This window comes from Coregonus lavaretus (assembly GCF_964263955.1).
Source record: "Coregonus lavaretus genome assembly, chromosome: 13".
In the NCBI taxonomy this organism is placed as follows: domain Eukaryota; kingdom Metazoa; phylum Chordata; class Actinopteri; order Salmoniformes; family Salmonidae; genus Coregonus; species Coregonus lavaretus.
The window spans coordinates 32,831,991-32,849,802 of record NC_140000.1 but is presented as its reverse complement, the minus strand read 5'-3'; the positions used below and the strand labels follow the sequence as shown (position 1 = coordinate 32,849,802).

General features: G+C 42.2%; 2 protein-coding genes across 3 annotated transcripts in view; both read right to left on the bottom strand.

Annotated features, from left to right (window-relative positions):
• LOC311140760 (protein MMS22-like) overlaps positions 1-8,755 on the bottom strand; it is a 29,019-nt gene extending 20,264 nt beyond the window's left edge. Inside the window, exons 1-14 of one of the 2 annotated variants that reach the window (XM_084175978.1) lie at positions 8,674-8,755; positions 8,493-8,550; positions 7,961-8,228; positions 6,576-6,701; positions 6,399-6,451; positions 6,097-6,184; positions 5,726-5,903; positions 2,192-2,285; positions 1,839-1,969; positions 1,380-1,493; positions 1,068-1,244; positions 769-831; positions 552-671; positions 87-322 (exon numbers count right to left, since the gene is read on the bottom strand). In XM_084175978.1, coding sequence (XP_084032104.1) covers positions 87-322; positions 552-671; positions 769-831; positions 1,068-1,244; positions 1,380-1,493; positions 1,839-1,969; positions 2,192-2,285; positions 5,726-5,903; positions 6,097-6,184; positions 6,399-6,451; positions 6,576-6,701; positions 7,961-8,136 — 1,556 coding nt within the window. In that variant the 5' untranslated portion in view covers positions 8,137-8,228; positions 8,493-8,550; positions 8,674-8,755. Of the gene's footprint in view, positions 1-86; positions 323-551; positions 672-768; positions 832-1,067; positions 1,245-1,379; positions 1,494-1,838; positions 1,970-2,191; positions 2,286-5,725; positions 5,904-6,096; positions 6,185-6,398; positions 6,452-6,575; positions 6,702-7,960; positions 8,229-8,492 lie in introns of both variants that reach the window. The other variant, XM_084175979.1, reaches the window with a different exon arrangement.
• Positions 8,756-15,859: 7,104 nt separating this feature from the next.
• Positions 15,860-17,498, bottom strand: LOC311140020 (somatostatin receptor type 2-like; the record flags this gene model as incomplete). The annotated part of the gene is made up of 2 exons (XM_084174993.1): positions 15,860-16,782; positions 17,486-17,498. The coding sequence occupies 2 exons, from the start codon at positions 17,496-17,498 to the stop codon at positions 15,860-15,862; spliced, it is 936 nt and encodes a 311-aa protein (XP_084031119.1).
• Between the last annotated feature and the right edge of the window lie 314 nt (positions 17,499-17,812).

Here is a 17,812-nt window from a genome sequence, read left to right as displayed (position 1 = left end):
CATTTAAAGAGTACCTTAGGGGTTTAACTGGCCTCCTTTTCTGTACCCCTCCATGTTACCCATCCCTACACACACACACGCCTCACCTGCCCTTGATCTGCCTCCAGGGGGCACAGCCTGCGTTCTCCTGGGCCAGGTAGAGAGCCAGCACTCTGAGGAAGATGTGAAAGGAGTTGGCTGAGCGGTACAGCTGGGTGTGGCCGGGGGAGTGAAGGGGGGAGGGGGAGCAGCAGCTCCGGGCCTGGTCCAATAGGGACAGGGGGGTTCTGCTCACGCTGCCGAGCCCCGACACCCCTAACCAGGGCACTGTGAACGAACCGCTCTGGAGGGAGGGGAAGACGGAGGGGAGAATGTAAATGGGATATTTCTCAATCCAACATTAATTGAGAGATAAGAGTACAACATGATATGATCAACTTTATTGTCCACAAGGGGGGGGGATTATTGGGCACATCATTCTGCTGTATATAATAACAGACATAACATCTCATACACACTGTACATTACATATTGTCCATGTTTTAGAGTGATGTGTTAGAGGTGTTCCTTACCAGGTTTTTGCTGTAGTACTCCCAGAGTGTGGTGACAGTGCTACTGTTAGGTTCCCATAGCAGTGACAGACTCAGGCAGCAGTGGACGTGCATTCTGATCTGATCCTCCTGTAGCGCTCCCTGCAACACACACAGATCAATGAACAAACTAATTATAACTGTACACAGAAACCATGCTCCCATCCATAACCCATATCCTCTTTGAGCGAGAGCCTACCTTAGGGTTACAGGTGGACTTGAGCAGCTCACCCACAAAACTCCAGTTGTCCTCCAGCTGTTTCTGTGAGACCAGAGCATACATTATATTACCAACAAAACATACAACCTAATAAACTTGGCAAGAAGTCAAAATTGCAGCCTGTCTTTCATCTTAACAGGGGATGATTTTGACCGTTTCAACTATAACTGGAGGACATATTTCAGAAAATCAGCCATATCTGATTAATCCGGAAAAATCACATCCCTTTACAGTTTAGGACATCCCTCCTTATAGCCCCCTAATCTCAGGTAGATTACTTCATTTTGGAAGGCCCCGTTGCGGCTGTATTGTCCCAGCTCAGCCAAGTGAGTGACAAGCCACCATGTGAAGCCCAGAGGGTCTTTACAGTGTGTAGGGAGCCCACTGTACTGCTCTGCTACAGGCTGGCCACTGATCAGAGACCGCAGCAGTGTGTTCATGTAGTTCCAGAAAGACTAGGGGGAAACACACACAAGTGCACACACACAGTTGTAAATAAAAACACTATGTCAAATTTGATTAATTGTAGATACAATCGGATGGTCACCAAATCATTCAGTTGCATCACGTGTGAATGTGTGCGTGTTCACCTGTGTGTGTAACACTTTGCTCCTGTGTTCCAGTAAGTGTATAAGTAGTATCCACAGCTCTTTGGTGCAGGTGCAGTGGTAGTGATGGCTGGTCAGGGCCTCAGTAGGCCTTACCTACAACAGAGGACAGAGTTAGGAATACCCTTTACCCCAAAAGCCTCAGCCTCGGAAGAGGCTACTAACTCTTAGGGAGATGTAAATGTTGCCTATAGGTTTTAAATTATCTATCGATTTCACCCTATCTAGGCAGTATTATAACTATACGAAAAGTTATTAGGAATTTGTTTTTCTTCTCCCCCAACTCTTAGACACAACCACCCACCCACAGAGAGATGGGAGCACAGGTTCAGCCATAGTGTGGCGCCCCTGGAGCATTTTTCAAGGGTTTACCTCATGGCTTACTCAATGGTTAGCGTTGTTAAGGAACACAACACAAATGTATAAACCCATACACAGTACCTTGCTGTATTTGCCCATGGCCAGGCCAGTGAGGTCAGAGAGCAGGTTGCAAAGATGCTCCTCAAACAGGCTGTTGTTGGTCAGGTTCTCCCCTGTCAGGTTCACAAACTGGTGGGCGTACACCACCTGACCTGCAAAGGTCAAACAGACAAATAAGGATGTAGTAGACCTACAATACACTGACAACACCAACCTGACAACACCAGCCTCAACTTTCTTTCCCTTCATATTGTGTATTTCAGATCCGTGTTTGATTTTTATAGTACTGCGTATGTCATTTGTTTTGCCTTGGAAGATTACCCTATGATAGGTTAGACGAGAGCCTAAATACCAACAATAAAAACAACACATACCTTGCATCCTCTGCCCCAGCAAGTGGAGAATCTCCAACACTGACCAGTGGATGTCCAGGTGGAGGTGTAACAAATGCCAGGAGGGAGGAAACAGCTGAGGGGAGATACACAATAAAAGCATATCATGGTGTATTCACCAGAATATCTAAATTACTTTCACATATATCAGAAGTAGGTATTCAGATACAGTAACAGTCAAAAGTTTGGACACACCTACTCATTCAAAAAGGTTCTTTATTTTTACTATTTTCTACATTGTAGAATAATAGTGAAGACATCAAAACTATGAAATAACACATAAGGAATCATGTTGTAACCAAAAAAGTGTTAAACAAATCAAATGATATGTTATATTTGAGATTCTTCAAATAGCCACCGTTCGCCTTGATGACAGATTTGCACACTCTTGGCATTCTCTCAAACAGCTTCATGAGGTAGTCACCTGGAATGCATTTCAATTAACAGGTGTGCCCTGTTAAAAGTTAATGTATGGATTTTCTTTCCTTCTTAATGTGTTTAAGCCAATCAGTTGTGTTGTGACGAGGTAGGGGGGTATACAGAAGATAGCCCTATTTGGTAAAAGACAAAGTCCATATTATGGAAAGAACAGCTCAAATAAGCAAAGAGAAACGATAGTCCATCATTACTTTAAGACATGAAGGTCAGTCAATCTGGAAAATGTCAAGAACTTTGAACGTTTCTTGAATTGCAGTCGCAAAAACCATCAAGCGCTATGATGAAACTGGCTCTCATGAGGACCGCCACAGGAAAGGAAGACCCAGAGTTACCTCTGCTGCAGAGGATACATTCATTAGAGTTACCAGCCTCAGATTGCAGCCCAAATAAATGCTTCACATAGTTCAAGTAACAGACACATCTCAACATCAAACTGTTCAGAGGAGACTGCGTGAATTAGGCCTTCATGGTCGAATTGCTGCAAAGAAACCACTACTAAAGGACACCAATAAGAAGAAGGGACTTGCTTGGGCCAAGAAATACGCGCAATAGACATTCGACCGGTGGAAATCTGTCCTTTGGTCTGATGAGTCCAAATGTGTGATTTTTGGTTCCAACCCGCCGTGTCTTTGTGAGACGCAGAGTAGGTGAACGGATGATCTCCGCATCTGTGGTTCCCACCGTGAAGCATGGAGGAGGTGTGATGGTGCTTTGCTGGTGACACTGTCAGTGATTTATTTAGAATTCAAGGCACACTTAACCAGCATGGCTACCACAGCATTCTTCAGCAATACACCATCCCATCTGGTTTGCGCTTAGTGGGACTATCTCTGGATAAGAGCGTCTGCTAAATGACGTAAATGTAAATGTATTTGTTTTTCAACAGGACAATGACCCAAAACACACCTCCAGGCTGTGTAAGGGCTATTTGACCAAGGAGAGTGATGGAGTGCTGCATCAGATGACCTGGCCTCCACAATCTCCCGAACTCAACCCAACTGAGATGGTTTGGGATGAGTTGGACTGCAGAGTGAAGAGAAAGCAGCCAACAAGTGCTCAGCATATGCTGTTGGAAAAGCATTCCTCATGAAGCTGGTTGAGAGAATGCCAAGAGTGTGCAAAGCTGTCATCAAGGCAAAGGGTGGCTACTTAAGTGTTTAACACTTTTTTGGTTACTACATGATTCCATATGTGTCATTTCAAAGTTTATGTCTTCACTATTATTCTACAATGTAGAAAATAGTAAAAAATAAAGAAAAACACTTGAATGAGTAGGTGTGTCCAAACTTTTGACTGGTACTGTATATTTTCTTTGAAAAGACAAGTAGTTGAATATTTTAATGCATTTGGAAATATTTGAAAAACTGAAATCCACTGACTCAAATACACTCCCATGCATTTAACCCAGGTATTTAAAAATAGCATTTGAAATAAGTATTTGAACATACTGTCAAATACAATTTTGCAGGTTTTCCTACTTACAAAGCATGTAGAGGTCTGTAATTTTTATCATAGGTACACTTCAACTGTGAGAGACGGAATCTAAAACAAAAATCCAGAAAATCATATTGTATGATTTTTAAGTAATTAATTTGCATTTTATTGCATGACATAAGTATTTGATACATCAGAAAAGCAGAACTTAATATTTGGTACAGAAACCTTTGTTTGCAATTACAGAGATCATATGTTTCCTGTAGGTCTTGACCAGGTTTGCACACACTGCAGCAGGGATTTTGGCCCACTCCTCCATACAGACCTTCTCCAGATCCTTCAGGTTTTGGGGCTGTCGCTGGGTAATACGGACTTTCAGCTCCCTCCAAAGATTTTCTATTGGGTTCAGGTCTGGAGACTGGCTAGGCCACTCCAGGACCTTGAGATGCTTCTTACGGAGCCACTCCTTAGTTGCCCTGGCTGTGTGTTTCGGGTCGTTGTCATGCTGGAAGACCCAGCCACGACCCATCTTCAATGCATGCGATACATGGCCCCATCCATCCTCCCCTCAATACAGTGCAGTCGTCCTGTCCCCTTTGCAGAAAAGCATCCCCAAAGAATGATGTTTCCACCTCCATGCTTCACGGTTGGGATGGTGTTCTTGGGGTTGTACTCATCCTTCTTCTTCCTCCAAACACGGCGAGTGGAGTTTAGACCAAAAAGCTCTATTTTTGTCTCATCAGACCACATGACCTTCTCCCATTCCTCCTCTGGATCATCCAGATGGTCATTGGCAAACTTCAGACGGGCCTGGACATGCGCTGGCTTGAGCAGGGGGACCTTGTGTGCGCTGCAGGATTTTAATCCATGACGGCGTAGTGTGTTACTAATGGTTTTCTTTGAGACTGTGGTCCCAGCTCTCTTCAGGTCATTGACCAGGTCCTGCCGTGTAGTTATGGGCTGATCCCTCACCTTCCTCATGATCATTGATGCCCCATGAGGTGAGATCTTGCATGGAGCCCCAGACCGAGGGTGATTGACCGTCATCTTGAACTTCTTCCATTTTCTAATAATTGCGCCAACAGTTGTTGCCTTCTCACCAAGCTGCTTGCCTATTGTCCTGTAGCCCATCCCAGCCTTGTGCAGGTCTACAATTTTATCCCTGATGTCCTTACACAGCTCTCTAGTCTTGGCCATTGTGGAGAGGTTGGAGTCTGTTTGATTGAGTGTGTGGACAGGTGTCTTTTATACAGGTAACGAGTTCAAACAGGTGCAGTTAATACAGGTAATGAGTGGAGAACAGGAGGGCTTCTTAAAAAAAACTAACAGGTCTGTGAGAGCCGGAATTCTTACTGGTTGGTAGGTGATCAAATACTTATGACATGCAATAAAATGCAAATTAATTACTTAAAAATCATACAATGTGATTTTCTGGATTTTTGTTTTAGATTCCGTCTCTCACAGTTGAAGTGTACCTATGATAAAAATTACAGACCTCTACATGCTTTGTAAGTAGGGAAACCTGCAAAATTGGCAGTGTATCAAATACTTGTTCTCCCCACTGTATATTTGAACCCAGGTCTGGTATTCACTCACAATATTCATGCTTTTTTGTGTGTGTGTGTGTGGGGGGGGGGGGGCTACCTTGCCCTGGTGCTGTATGGTGAGGGCACTCTGGATGTTGGCCGTTAGGTCTTTGAGGCGCCCTATGAGGAGGGTGACCCCAAAGAGCTCCTCCAGCAGAGCAGAGGGTAGCTGAGCCTCCAGCTCCTCATAGGGGTGACAGGGGCCCTCCTCCAGGGGACAGGTGGGCTCCAGGTACCTGCAGGGTGCAGAGGTCACACAGGGAGTCACAGAAAAGTCAGGTGTCAGACCTGACTGCTTATCCTTTTACCTTTTAAACAAAGAACAAATCCTTACAGTGTTTTACTGGAACTAGCTAAGTAAATATAGCCTATGCCCTAGGCCAGGGACACAGTCAGTAAGAATCAGTAATAACTGACCAGTAGCATTACCTGTATAGGAAGACTTTGACATATTGGAGAAACAGCACACACTGTTGCCTAAGGTCTTCTGCCTCATAATGGAGGCTGCTGGCTTGGCCTGAAACATAACATTGTCAAGTACATACAGTACAACAAAAACAGTACAAGATTTCCCCATCACAACTCAGAAAAAAATCTAACAACCACCATACCAAATCACATCACACAGGCACTATCTTTGTTATTACCACAAATTTTTATCAAATAATATCAACATGTGAACTCCTTCTCACAAAACCATGAGCAGCAAGGTATACATTAAGTTAGCTTACCAAAGTCATGAGAGCTGGACTGCACCAGGGTCTCTAGTTTAAGAAGCTTTTGCCTGAAAGGTGACAACAAATTGTGACACACTGACCTCGAAACCCTGAGAATTAGAGACAGTGAGGCAGCTATACATAGTCTGAAAAAAATGAATGACACTCCACATTATCTGGCTGTATTCCCACCTGAACAGGCCGAACAAAAGTTTGGTAGATTCCACCAGAGCAGTCTCGGTCACCCATGGGAAGCCAAAGATATCCACTGTGTCCTCCTCATAGTCTGCAGGGGCTGGGGCCAGACGCAACAGCAGCCTATGGAAGACAATAGTAACTTAGATCTGCTGCAGCCTACAAGACACTGAAGACAGGGAGTTTTCCTCAAACAATATTGTTGGTAATGATTCTGTTGTAATATAACAAGATCAACATAATATGTATTATTTCTGTCCACTGTTGTCAGCTGTCCACAATCTTTTGAGTTACTATGTGTCACATACGGTATGAAAGTCCCACCTACTTCCTGGATCATGTCCCACGCTGTTATTGAATGGCCTTCAAGTTTATATTGTCAAATTCATGAAAACGCTGTAATTTAAGATACATGCAAAATTGTATTCGTATTTGCGGATTAATTTACTTCTACCTGATGCCTTTAATGAAGATTTCTGATTGATTGAGTAAATTAATCCACGAATACAAATATAATTTTACATATATCTTAAAATGACCGCTTTTTTATGAATTTGATTATATATTCTTGAAGGCCATTCAAAAACACTGCGAGACATGATCCATGAAGTAGGCGGGACTTTCATCCTGTCATGTGTCATGGCAAGTGGCTTATGTAATGTCTCTGTACTCTTATACAGTAGATTATACACTGAACAAAAATATAAAACGCAACATGTAAAGTGGTCGTATGTTTCATGAGCTGAAATAAAAAAATCCCAGATATTTTCCATATGCAGAAAAAGCATATTTCTCTCAAATTGTGCACAAATTTGATTACATCCCTGTTGGTGAGCATTTCTCCTTTGCCAAGATAATCCATCCACCTGACAGGTGCAGCATATCAAGAAGCTGATTAAACATCATGATCATTATACAGGTGCACCTTGTGCTGGGGACAATAAAAGGCCACTTTAAAATGTGCAGTTTTGTCACAACACAATGCCACAGATGTCTCAAGTTTTGAGGGCGTGTGCAATTGGCATGCTGGCTGCAGGAATGTCCACCAGAGCTGTTGCCAGATAATTTAATCTTAATTTCTCTACCATGAGCTGCCTCCAACGTCATTTTAGAGAATTTGGCAGTACGTCCAACCGGCCTCACAACCGCAGACCACGTATAACCACGCCAAATCAGGACCTCCACATCAGGCTTCTTCACCTGCGGGATCATCTGAGGAGTATTTCTGTCTGTAATAATTTATTTAAATTGACAGATTTCCTTATATGAACTGTAACGCAGTAAAAATCTTTGTAAATGTTGCAGGTTGTGTTTATATTTTTGTTCAATATAATATTAGCCTGCTAAAATATGCCTTAGCTGTGTGCTCATAGAGACGTTACCGTTTCAGGGAGCCCCTGCCAATATAACTGTCAGATGACAGTGGCTGGGTGTCTTCCCGACCCGGGTCAGACGCACAGGAGAAACAGGGTGGCAGGGCTGGGGTCAGCTCACACTGGCTTTCCCCTACGAAGGGTGACACCGGCGGGGTCAGCGACTGGCTGAAGTCTTCTTCCATTGTGTTCACTTTAGAGAAGCGACATTGAAGACACAATCTGTCATTTCAACAGTCTGGCCATGGCACTTTAGTTGGCAAGATGAGGGATGGGGCTGTGGAAGTGTCAAATTAATAGTTAGAGCTTATACTGTTAGTAAGTTAAGTGCAGGGAATGACAGTCAATGAATTATCGATATAATAATTTTTTTAACTATACAAATGACAACATAAACAATTAAATAACATATCAATAAACACACAGGTAGTTAGCCTAGTAACGTTAACCTTACAAGGCTAATGTTGGCAAACCTCTAACGTTACTTAGCTATTTAACGTTACAGTTCACTGAAATATTTGAATAACGTTAACTAACTCACTGTTTTATCTGTGCCGTGGATCAGTAGTAGCAGTTACTCTGAGTCTTGACTTTATGCCCTGCCGAGAATAACATCGTCAAAACACCTACATTAACGGCACTGTTTAATAAACTGCAGTTGCACCATCAAAGTAAATGCAAAGTCAAAAGACAGTTCACAGTTTGTTAACGAGCTAGCTTACATCCAGATGAAATCCTGAAATCCTTTCTGAATGCTCTGTTGGGGTTTTCACTTCATTAGCCTGTCTCTCCCGCGCAAAGGAGCACACGCGCTACGCATGCGCAAATTCGGGCACCGCAAACGATATCTTTCCGATGATTGGTCCGAAGTTCTTTCGAGAGTCTTCTTCTTCTTCTTCTTCTTCTTCTTCTTCTTCTTCTTCTTCTTCTTCTTCTTCTTCTTCTTCTTCTTCTTCTTCTGTGGGTTTTATGGCGGACTACATCCAAAAGTTGTATTTCCGCCACCAACTGGACGGTTTGAAACCAAAAATAAAATTTAAATAAATCCATACTTAATACTGATGCTAACAATCCACCCTAATAAAAATAGTACATTGCCAAAACAAACAAAACTCCCACTTCTTCTTTCTTTTAGTTCTCCATATCTCCCTTCTCAGGCTCTAGGACCTGAGAATTTGGTACGGCTTTTGATAATATTCCATTTAACTCCTTTGCTGTGAAATCTTTCATAACATTTACATTTTAGTCTGTCAAGAGGCGTGATGTAGATGATCTGTTAAAGGGTGCGTTCGTAAATGCCCTCTGGCTATCTACTCCGATTACATCGTCTGAGTGTGCCAGAGCGCAGAATAATGTAATAATTTAGGAAAGCTCAACACCCGTCCAGTGTCAGTAAACGTCGGCAAAAAAGCGTAATTAAATTGTAGCTATCTAAACTAAAATATGTGCCTAATTGTCTTTTTATCCACTGTACTTTGTTTTGTTTTTGTTTTGAAGGCTATTGGATCAGTTTTCTCTCTCTCTCTCTCTCTCTCTCTCTCTCTCTCTCTCTCTCTCTCTCTCTCTCTCTCTCTCTCTCTCTCTCTCTCCCTCTCTCTCTCTCTCTCTATATATATATATATACAGTTGAATATACAGTTGAAGTCGGAAGTTTACATAAACTTAGGTTGGAGTCATTAAAACTTGTTTTCCAACCACTCCACAAATGTCTTGTTAACAAACTATAGTTTTGGCAAGTCGGTTAGGACATCTACTTTGTGCATGACACAAGTAACTTTTCCAACAATTGTTTACAGACAGATTATTTCACTTATAATTCACTGTATCACAATTCCAGTGGGCCAGAAGTTTACATACACTAAATTGACTGTGCCTTTAAACAGCTTGGAAAATTCCAGAAAATGATGTCATGGCTTTAGAAGCTTCTGATAGGCTAATTTACATATATTTGAGTCAATTGGAGGTGTACCTGTGGATGTATTTCAAGGCCTACCTTCAAACTCAGTGCCTCTTTGCTTGACATCATGGGAAAATCAAAAGAAATCAGCCAAGACCTCAGAAAAAAAAATGTAGACCTCCACAAGTCTGGTTCATCCTTGGGAGCAATTTCCAAATGCCTGAAGGTACCACGTTCATCTGTACAAACAATAGTACGCAAGTATAAAAACCATGGGACCACGCAGCCGTCATACCGCTCAGGAAAGAGACGCATTCTGTCTCCTAGAGATGAACGTACTTTGGTGCGAAAAGTGCAAATCAATCCCAGAACAACAGCAAAGGACCTTGTGAAGATGCTGGAGGAAACAGGTACAAAAGTATCTATATCCACAGTAAAACGAGTCCTATATCGACATAACCTGAAAGGCAGCTCAGCAAGGAAGAAGCCACTGCTCCAAAACCGCTATAAAAAAGCAAGACTACGGTTTGCAACTGCACATTGCGACGTACTTTTTGGAGAAATGTCCTCTGGTCTGATGAAACAAAAATAGAACTGATTGGCCAAAATGACCATCGTTATGTTTGGAGGAAAAAGGGGGTTGCTTGCCAGCCGAAGAACACCATCCCAACCGTGAAGCACGGGGGTGGCAGCATCATGCTGTGGGGGTGCTTTGCTGCAGGAGGGACTGGTGCACTTCCCAAAATAGATGGCATCATGAGGAAGGAAAATTATGTGGATATATTGAAGCAACATCTCAAGACATCAGTCAGGAAGTTAAAGCTTGGTCGCAAATGGGTCTTCCAAATGGACAATGACCACAAGCATACATCCAAAGTTGTGGCAAAATGGCTTAAGGACAACAAAGTCAAGGTATTGGAGTGGCCATCACAAAGCCCTGACCTCAATCCTATAGAACATTTGTGGGCAGAACTGAAAAAGCGTGTGCGAGCAAGGAGGCCTACAAACCTGACTCAGTTACACCAGCTCTGTCAGGAGGAATGGGCCAAAATTCACCCAACTTATTGTGGGAAGCTTGTGGAAGGCTACCCGAAACATTTGACCCACGTTAAACAATTTAAAGGCAATGCTACCAAATACTAATTGAGTGTATGTAAACTTCTGACCCACTGGGAATGTGATGAAATAAATAAAACCTGAAATAAATCATTCTCTCTGCTATTATTCTGACATTTCACATTCTTAAAATAAAGTAGTGATCCTAACTGACCTAAAACAGGGAATTTTTACTAGGATTAAATGTCAGGAATTGTGAAAAACTGAGTTTAAATGTATTTGGCTAAGGTGTATGTAAACTTCCGACTTCAACTGTATATATATACTGTATATATATATATATTTATTTGATCCAATGGCCTCATTACATTACATGTATGTATATATATATATATATATATATATATATATATTAAACTCAGTCGGGGTCTCAACTTACTGTTGCAAGAATAGTAGAATACACAATGTGCAATTTCGAAATGTGGTTGTGCATCAGCATTTTTTCTCTTGTTATGTCAGTCACTGATAGTCACTCAATTAGCCCATGTCAGCTAACATTTTTTAGATTGGTAAATTAGTAAGTGGCCAGCTATCTAAAGTTAGTAATCATGGTCAAATTGCCATCCGGGGGCCCCCATTGATTTTGTTAGTCAATCTCACTCATATCATATTAAAAACTGCAAACATTTCTCTCCACCCTATGGCAAAATGTGTAGAATTGCAGGGAATTTGCTGTAAAATTGCGAAAACGTATCTGCCCCATGGCAAAATGTATAGAATTGCACGAAATTAACTAAAACGTAAAAAAAAAAAAACAGGGGGGCTGCTACACTGTTTTGCTCGCAATGTGGTAGGGTTGGGTGGGGTATGCACACGTGGATAGTTCAGGTGATGAGTTCAGGTTTTTGTGGCCCCCACCTCCATCAAAGTTGCCCATCCCTGGTATAGATGATGTAATGCATTATATTTGTATGTCATTTGTAGCCTTATATAAAAGTCACGTCCTATGCCCTTCCGTGACATTCTGTCTCGTGTTGTCCCCGTCTCATTAAAAACAGTACAATAGTGAAATAAAATTGGACCCAGGCTAACCCTAATTTCCATATGCAGATCTGTCTCTGCAAAACGGTATCTCGCCATCTCACCATGCTTGCGTTCAAATGCATATTCACATCTTTTCTAAAATCCTTTTCGACAGGAGCAGAATGTTTTCGTTTGCTGGAGTAGTTTGTGACGGGATTTAATTCGCTTTCGTTTGCATGCATGCTCGAGAACTAGGGAATATATAGGCTAGATAAATGTGCATACAACTGCGTGTTTATACCACTGGGCGAATTTTTATGAATATCCCCCTACACACCACAGGCAGAGACAATAAAGAGGACCGAGAGACATTGAATTGGATTTGTTTGGCGTTCTCCCGGTAACGTATATGTTTTTCAATCAAGAGATCCAGACCCAAAAGCAAGCACACCGAGTCGTCTTGTATGTGAAGGTAGGTTCCATCATTTCTGCTAATCTTTCTTTGAAGAGAGGGGAGGGCAATTTCAGCCTGTGTAAATGAATACATCCCCTTCCCACAAGCCCTCAAAATCTCTGTCACTTTGATGGGTTGCAGTGAAAAAGTGTGTAACTTAGTCTTTCCAAATGGTCCATTATGTTGTGAGATGCTCAATTGTACATATGATATCAATTCTGTCGTTTTATTCAGGGGCGTTCTAGCCTTTTGGGGACCCTAAGCGAGATTTGGTTGGGGGGCCCTTCCACCTTCCGGGAAAAATATTTGGCAGCATAAGGAACATTTTAAAGTTTTAAAGCAAATTAAAACTTTCCATGGGACAGAGAGAAAATGTTTCAGTTTTAAAACTAATTTCCTGCAATTCTACACATTTGTCCATGGGGTTGAGATAATTGTTTTCAGTTTTTTAGCAAATTTCTTGCAGTTCTACACATTTTGCAATGAGTTATGCCATGTTCATATGACATCTGAGTGAGAGTAACTAACAAAATCAATGGGGGCTCCCTCGAGGTCAGGGCCCCTGGGCACGTGCGTTCTTTGCATGCCCAGCCAATAATTTGGCCATGATTACTACAAGGTTTAGATAGCTGGCTAGACTAACTTACCTAGCAATCAATAAAATGTTAGCTGACATGGACTAATTCAGTGACAGTGACTGACATAACTGATGAAAACATAACTGATGAAAACTGCTGATGTACTACCACATTTTTGAAATTGCACATTGTGTATTCTACTATCCTTACTTACAGTAAGTTGAGACCCCAATTGACTTCCTGACTTCCCCCTTAGTTGTGGGCCCCCTAGCTGCCTCTTATTAACCCACCATAATATTGGCCTAGAAACGCACTGATTTTATTGCATTATTTAGTGTAATTTATTATATAGGGCTACTGTATTGCCCCCTTCCCCTTGGTGTAACCCAGAATTGTGTCATGTAAGTTGCAGTGAAACAGCAACTGATTCTCGGAAATACAGTATTCGTTTTTACTTGTGAACGTAATCAGCATGTGAGACATACCGAGAGCTTGGGACTATAAGGTTCTATCTGCAAAAAGATAATTCTGAGATAATTGGCTTTACATTTCCGAACCCTCATTGGTTTGAATGGTGTCAGCAATTTGTATTGAGTATTCTTTTCAACTTAACAACATGAATTGGGGTATTTTGAGGTACTATATAGGTAGAGAACATTGAACAGAACAAGGCTATGTCAATAACTCAATTTTGACAAAAATGCAGATAGAACCTTATACAGTAGTCGCAAGCTCTCGATGCGGAGAGAAAATGCATGTTGATGGGAAAATTAGTTGGGGCAACTGATAAGAGTGTCTCCTGAGTGGAGGAAGCTAAGCAGTGCTGCTAACAGCTTAGCTTCCTCCACTGTCCGACTGCCCTATGCTGGGCTCGAACCAATTATCCTCTGTTTCACAACACACATGACCACCCTCCTTGACACTGTGCAAACCGATTGAGCTATACAAAAGGTACCCCTTGGATGGCTCCATCGGCGACATTTCAAGCTAGCTGTGGAGGGAGCTTACGGTACGTTCTTAACTCCATTACACTCACCCCTTCTAAACTTGCTGAAATATCATGCCCAAATCATCTCAAAAATATTTTTGGTCATGAAAGCAATATTACTTTATTTAAACATGATTTTAAGCTTTACAAAAACATAAACAATGCATACAGTTCCTTTTGTTTTTTGGGGTGGTTATTATAAGCTAAGACAGCTGTGCTAATCTCAATAAGGTATTTATATGTCATATTTGTCTGTATCAAGGGGTATACAGTGGGGAAAAAAAGTATTTAGTCAGCCACCAATTGTGCAAGTTCTCCCACTTAAAAAAATGAGAGAGGCCTGTAATTTTCATCATATGTACACGTCAACTATGACAGACAAATTGAGGGAAAAAAATCCAGAAAATCACATTGTAGGATTTTTTATGAATTTATTTGCAAATTATGGTGGAAAATAAGTATTTGGTCACCTACAAACAAGCAAGATTTCTGGCTCTCACAGACCTGTAACTTCTTCTTTAAGAGGCTCCTCTGTCCTCCACTCGTTACCTGTATTAATGGCACCTGTTTGAACTTGTTATCAGTATAAAATACACCTGTCCACAACCTCAAACAGTCACACTCCAAACTCCACTATGGCCAAGACCAAAGAGCTGTCAAAGGACACCAGAAACTAAATTGTAGACCTGCACCAGGCTGGGAAGACTGAATCTGCAATAGGTAAGCAGCTTGGTTTGAAGAAATCAACTGTGGGAGCAATTATTAGGAAATGGAAGACATACAAGACCACTGATAATCTCCCTCGATCTGGGGCTCCACGCAAGATCTCACCCTGTGGGGTCAAAATGATCACAAGAACGGTGAGCAAAAATCCCAGAACAACACGGGGGGACCTAGTGAATGACCTGCAGAGAGCTGGGACCAAAGTAACAAAGCCTACCATCAGTAACACACTATGCCGCCAGGGACTCAAATCCTGCAGTGCAAGACGTGTCCCCCTGCTTAAGCCAGTACATGTCCAGGCCCGTCTGAAGTTTGCTAGAGTGCATTTGGATGATCCAGAAGAGGATTGGGAGAATGTCATATGGTCAGATGAAACCAAAATATAACTTTTTGGTAAAAACTCAACTCGTCGTGTTTGGAGGACAAAGAATGCTGAGTTGCATCCAAAGAACACCATACCTACTGTGAAGCATGGGGGTGGAAACATCATGCTTTGGGGCTGTTTTTCTGCAAAGGGACCAGGACGACTGATCCGTGTAAAGGAAAGAATGAATGGGGCCATGTATCGTGAGATTTTGAGTGAAAACCTCCTTCCATCAGCAAGGGCATTGAAGATGAAACGTGGCTGGGTCTTTCAGCATGACAATGATCCCAAACACACTGCCCGGGCAACGAAGGAGTGGCTTCGTAAGAAGCATTTCAAGGTCCTGGAGTGGCCTAGCCAGTCTCCAGATCTCAACCCCATAGAAAATCTTTGGAGGGAGTTGAAAGTCTGTGTTGCCCAGCGACAGCCCCAAAACATCACTGCTCTAGAGGAGATCTGCATGGAGGAATGGGCCAAAATACCAGCAACAGTGTGTGAAAACCTTGTGAAGACTTACAGAAAACGTTTGACCTGTGTCATTGCCAACAAAGGGTATATAACAAAGTATTGAGAAACTTTTGTTATTGACCAAATACTTATTTTCCACCATAATTTGCAAATAAATTCATTAAAAATCCTACAATGTGATTTTCTGGATTTTTTTTTCTCATTTTGTCTGTCATAGTTGACGTGTACCTATGATGAAAATTACAGGCCTCTCTCATCTTTTTAAGTGGGAGAACTTGCACAATTGGTGGCTGACTAAATACTTTTTTTCCCCACTGTATTTCAATAGTTGAAATTACCAATGAGTGACTTGAAATCTTACAGATTGTGACTACTCGTGGTCACTACCTGACTGTCATTACTCTGTGCTCTCTGGGTGTTTCTGGAGGCAAAGGCATAGAGGAATGGAACCAAGCTGCTGTTGATGAAGACCAGAGATCCAGCAATCCTCCAATTGTCCTCCCAGAACACTCTCAGAGCCTTATTCTTTGCCAAGATGGCCGTCACTCCCAGCACGTTCATGACATGGTGAGGAGTCCATAGAACTATGAAGGTCCCAACGATGAGGCTCACTAATCTGGTCATCCTGGGGTGACTGAAGAAAGCTGTTTGGTTCACCCTTTTCTGGAGGCGGATATAGGCTGTGGCCATGATGAAGAAAGGAACTACAAATGCCAGGAGAGTCTGCAGGAGCAACACAGCCACCAGCTCAGCATCTGATGCAAAATCATACTGGCACCGGACCCATCCATTATCCTCCTCCTTCACATCCCGCACCGTCACCCCATAAGGGATGGACAGGACCCCAGCTACCCCCCACAGGACAACCAGTAGCCCCCTCTCCTTTGCCACTCCCAGTCTGGCCCAGCTGTGGGAATGCACTACCTGGAGGTAGCGCTGGATGCTCAGAAATGTGACAGTCAGCAGACTGGTACAGATACTGCAGTAGAAAAGGTACATGTTGAGCTGACAGAGCACTAGACCCAGGCTCCAGGTGAAGACTAGGTTGTATATTCGCAAAGGTAGGGTAAGGATGCAGAGTAGGTCAGATGCAGCCAAGTTCAACATCAGTCTCCGGCTCAAACTGGATAGATCATGGTTCCGACGGAGGACGACTATCACTGCGATGTTACCGGGAATACCGAGCAGGCAGTACAGAGACAAAGCCACGCCAGGAGCCAGACCCCAGAATGAGGCAATAGAGGTGGAGTTGGAGGTGGAGGAGTTAAGTTGTTCAATTTCTAGCAGTAAGACGAACTGACCAGTCGATTGGCTCTCAGTAAAGTGAAACCCAGATATGTCATTTGGGGTAAAAACCTAGCAATATTTAGGTAAGTTCGCTATTTGTAATTGCAGAAGCTCGCTCGTCATGTTACAAGGAAAATAAGGAACAAATGGCGCTCCTTAGAGGTTTACGGAACTCAACATTTGAGTATGAAATACCTACCATGGATTGAAGAACTGAATGTGGCACTTTCAGAATTAATCAAACCACAGTTTCATGGGTTAAGGTTCTCCAACCATATTTTCCATTAAGTATGTAGGATTCAGTGTTTTTAAATCTACCCACTAGTTCTGAAACGGTACAAAAATGCAAATGTTTTGCTAATGCATAGGTTCCATGCATAGGCTCCATGCTAGTATTTTCAGAGCAATAAATAATGTAACAATTTCCCCCGTTTACCATGTTTTAAATCTCATGCCCTGTCATCTCAAAATAATTGTATACTAAGTCATTGAGCAACACAATCCATTTAAGATATGATTTAGGAAAGAAATTGTAAACATGCTAAACGGGGGATCTATAGATATGTCATGCTCAAGGAAGGAGCAGCATTGTTTTTTTAAATGTCTTTTAATTGTACTGAGTACAGTAACAAGTCTGGTCTACAAGTTAACACCCTGGCAGTGTTGCGTGACCTATAGCCTGACCTATAGCCTGACCTCTGGAAATCATGTTCAATTCTACCACAAACTCTTTAAAAACTATCTTTAAAAAATGAGTCCCATAATGACTTTGCATAATGAGCTACATTCTCCTTCTTCATTGGGTCTCCTCCTAAATAGATCTCCTCATTGTGCTGAGCAGAGTGGTAGTCACTTTTATCTCTGGTAAGGCCCTGTGGCCTCTGCTTGATCAATTAAACTCCTGAAAGGCCTCTCTCCCCTGGCCCTTTCATCCTTCCGCCTGAGAGGAATAGAAAGTTATCAGTCTTTCCAAGCCGATATGCAGGACGGAAATAAGTAGTTTGTCTATAAAAATGTCCAGGT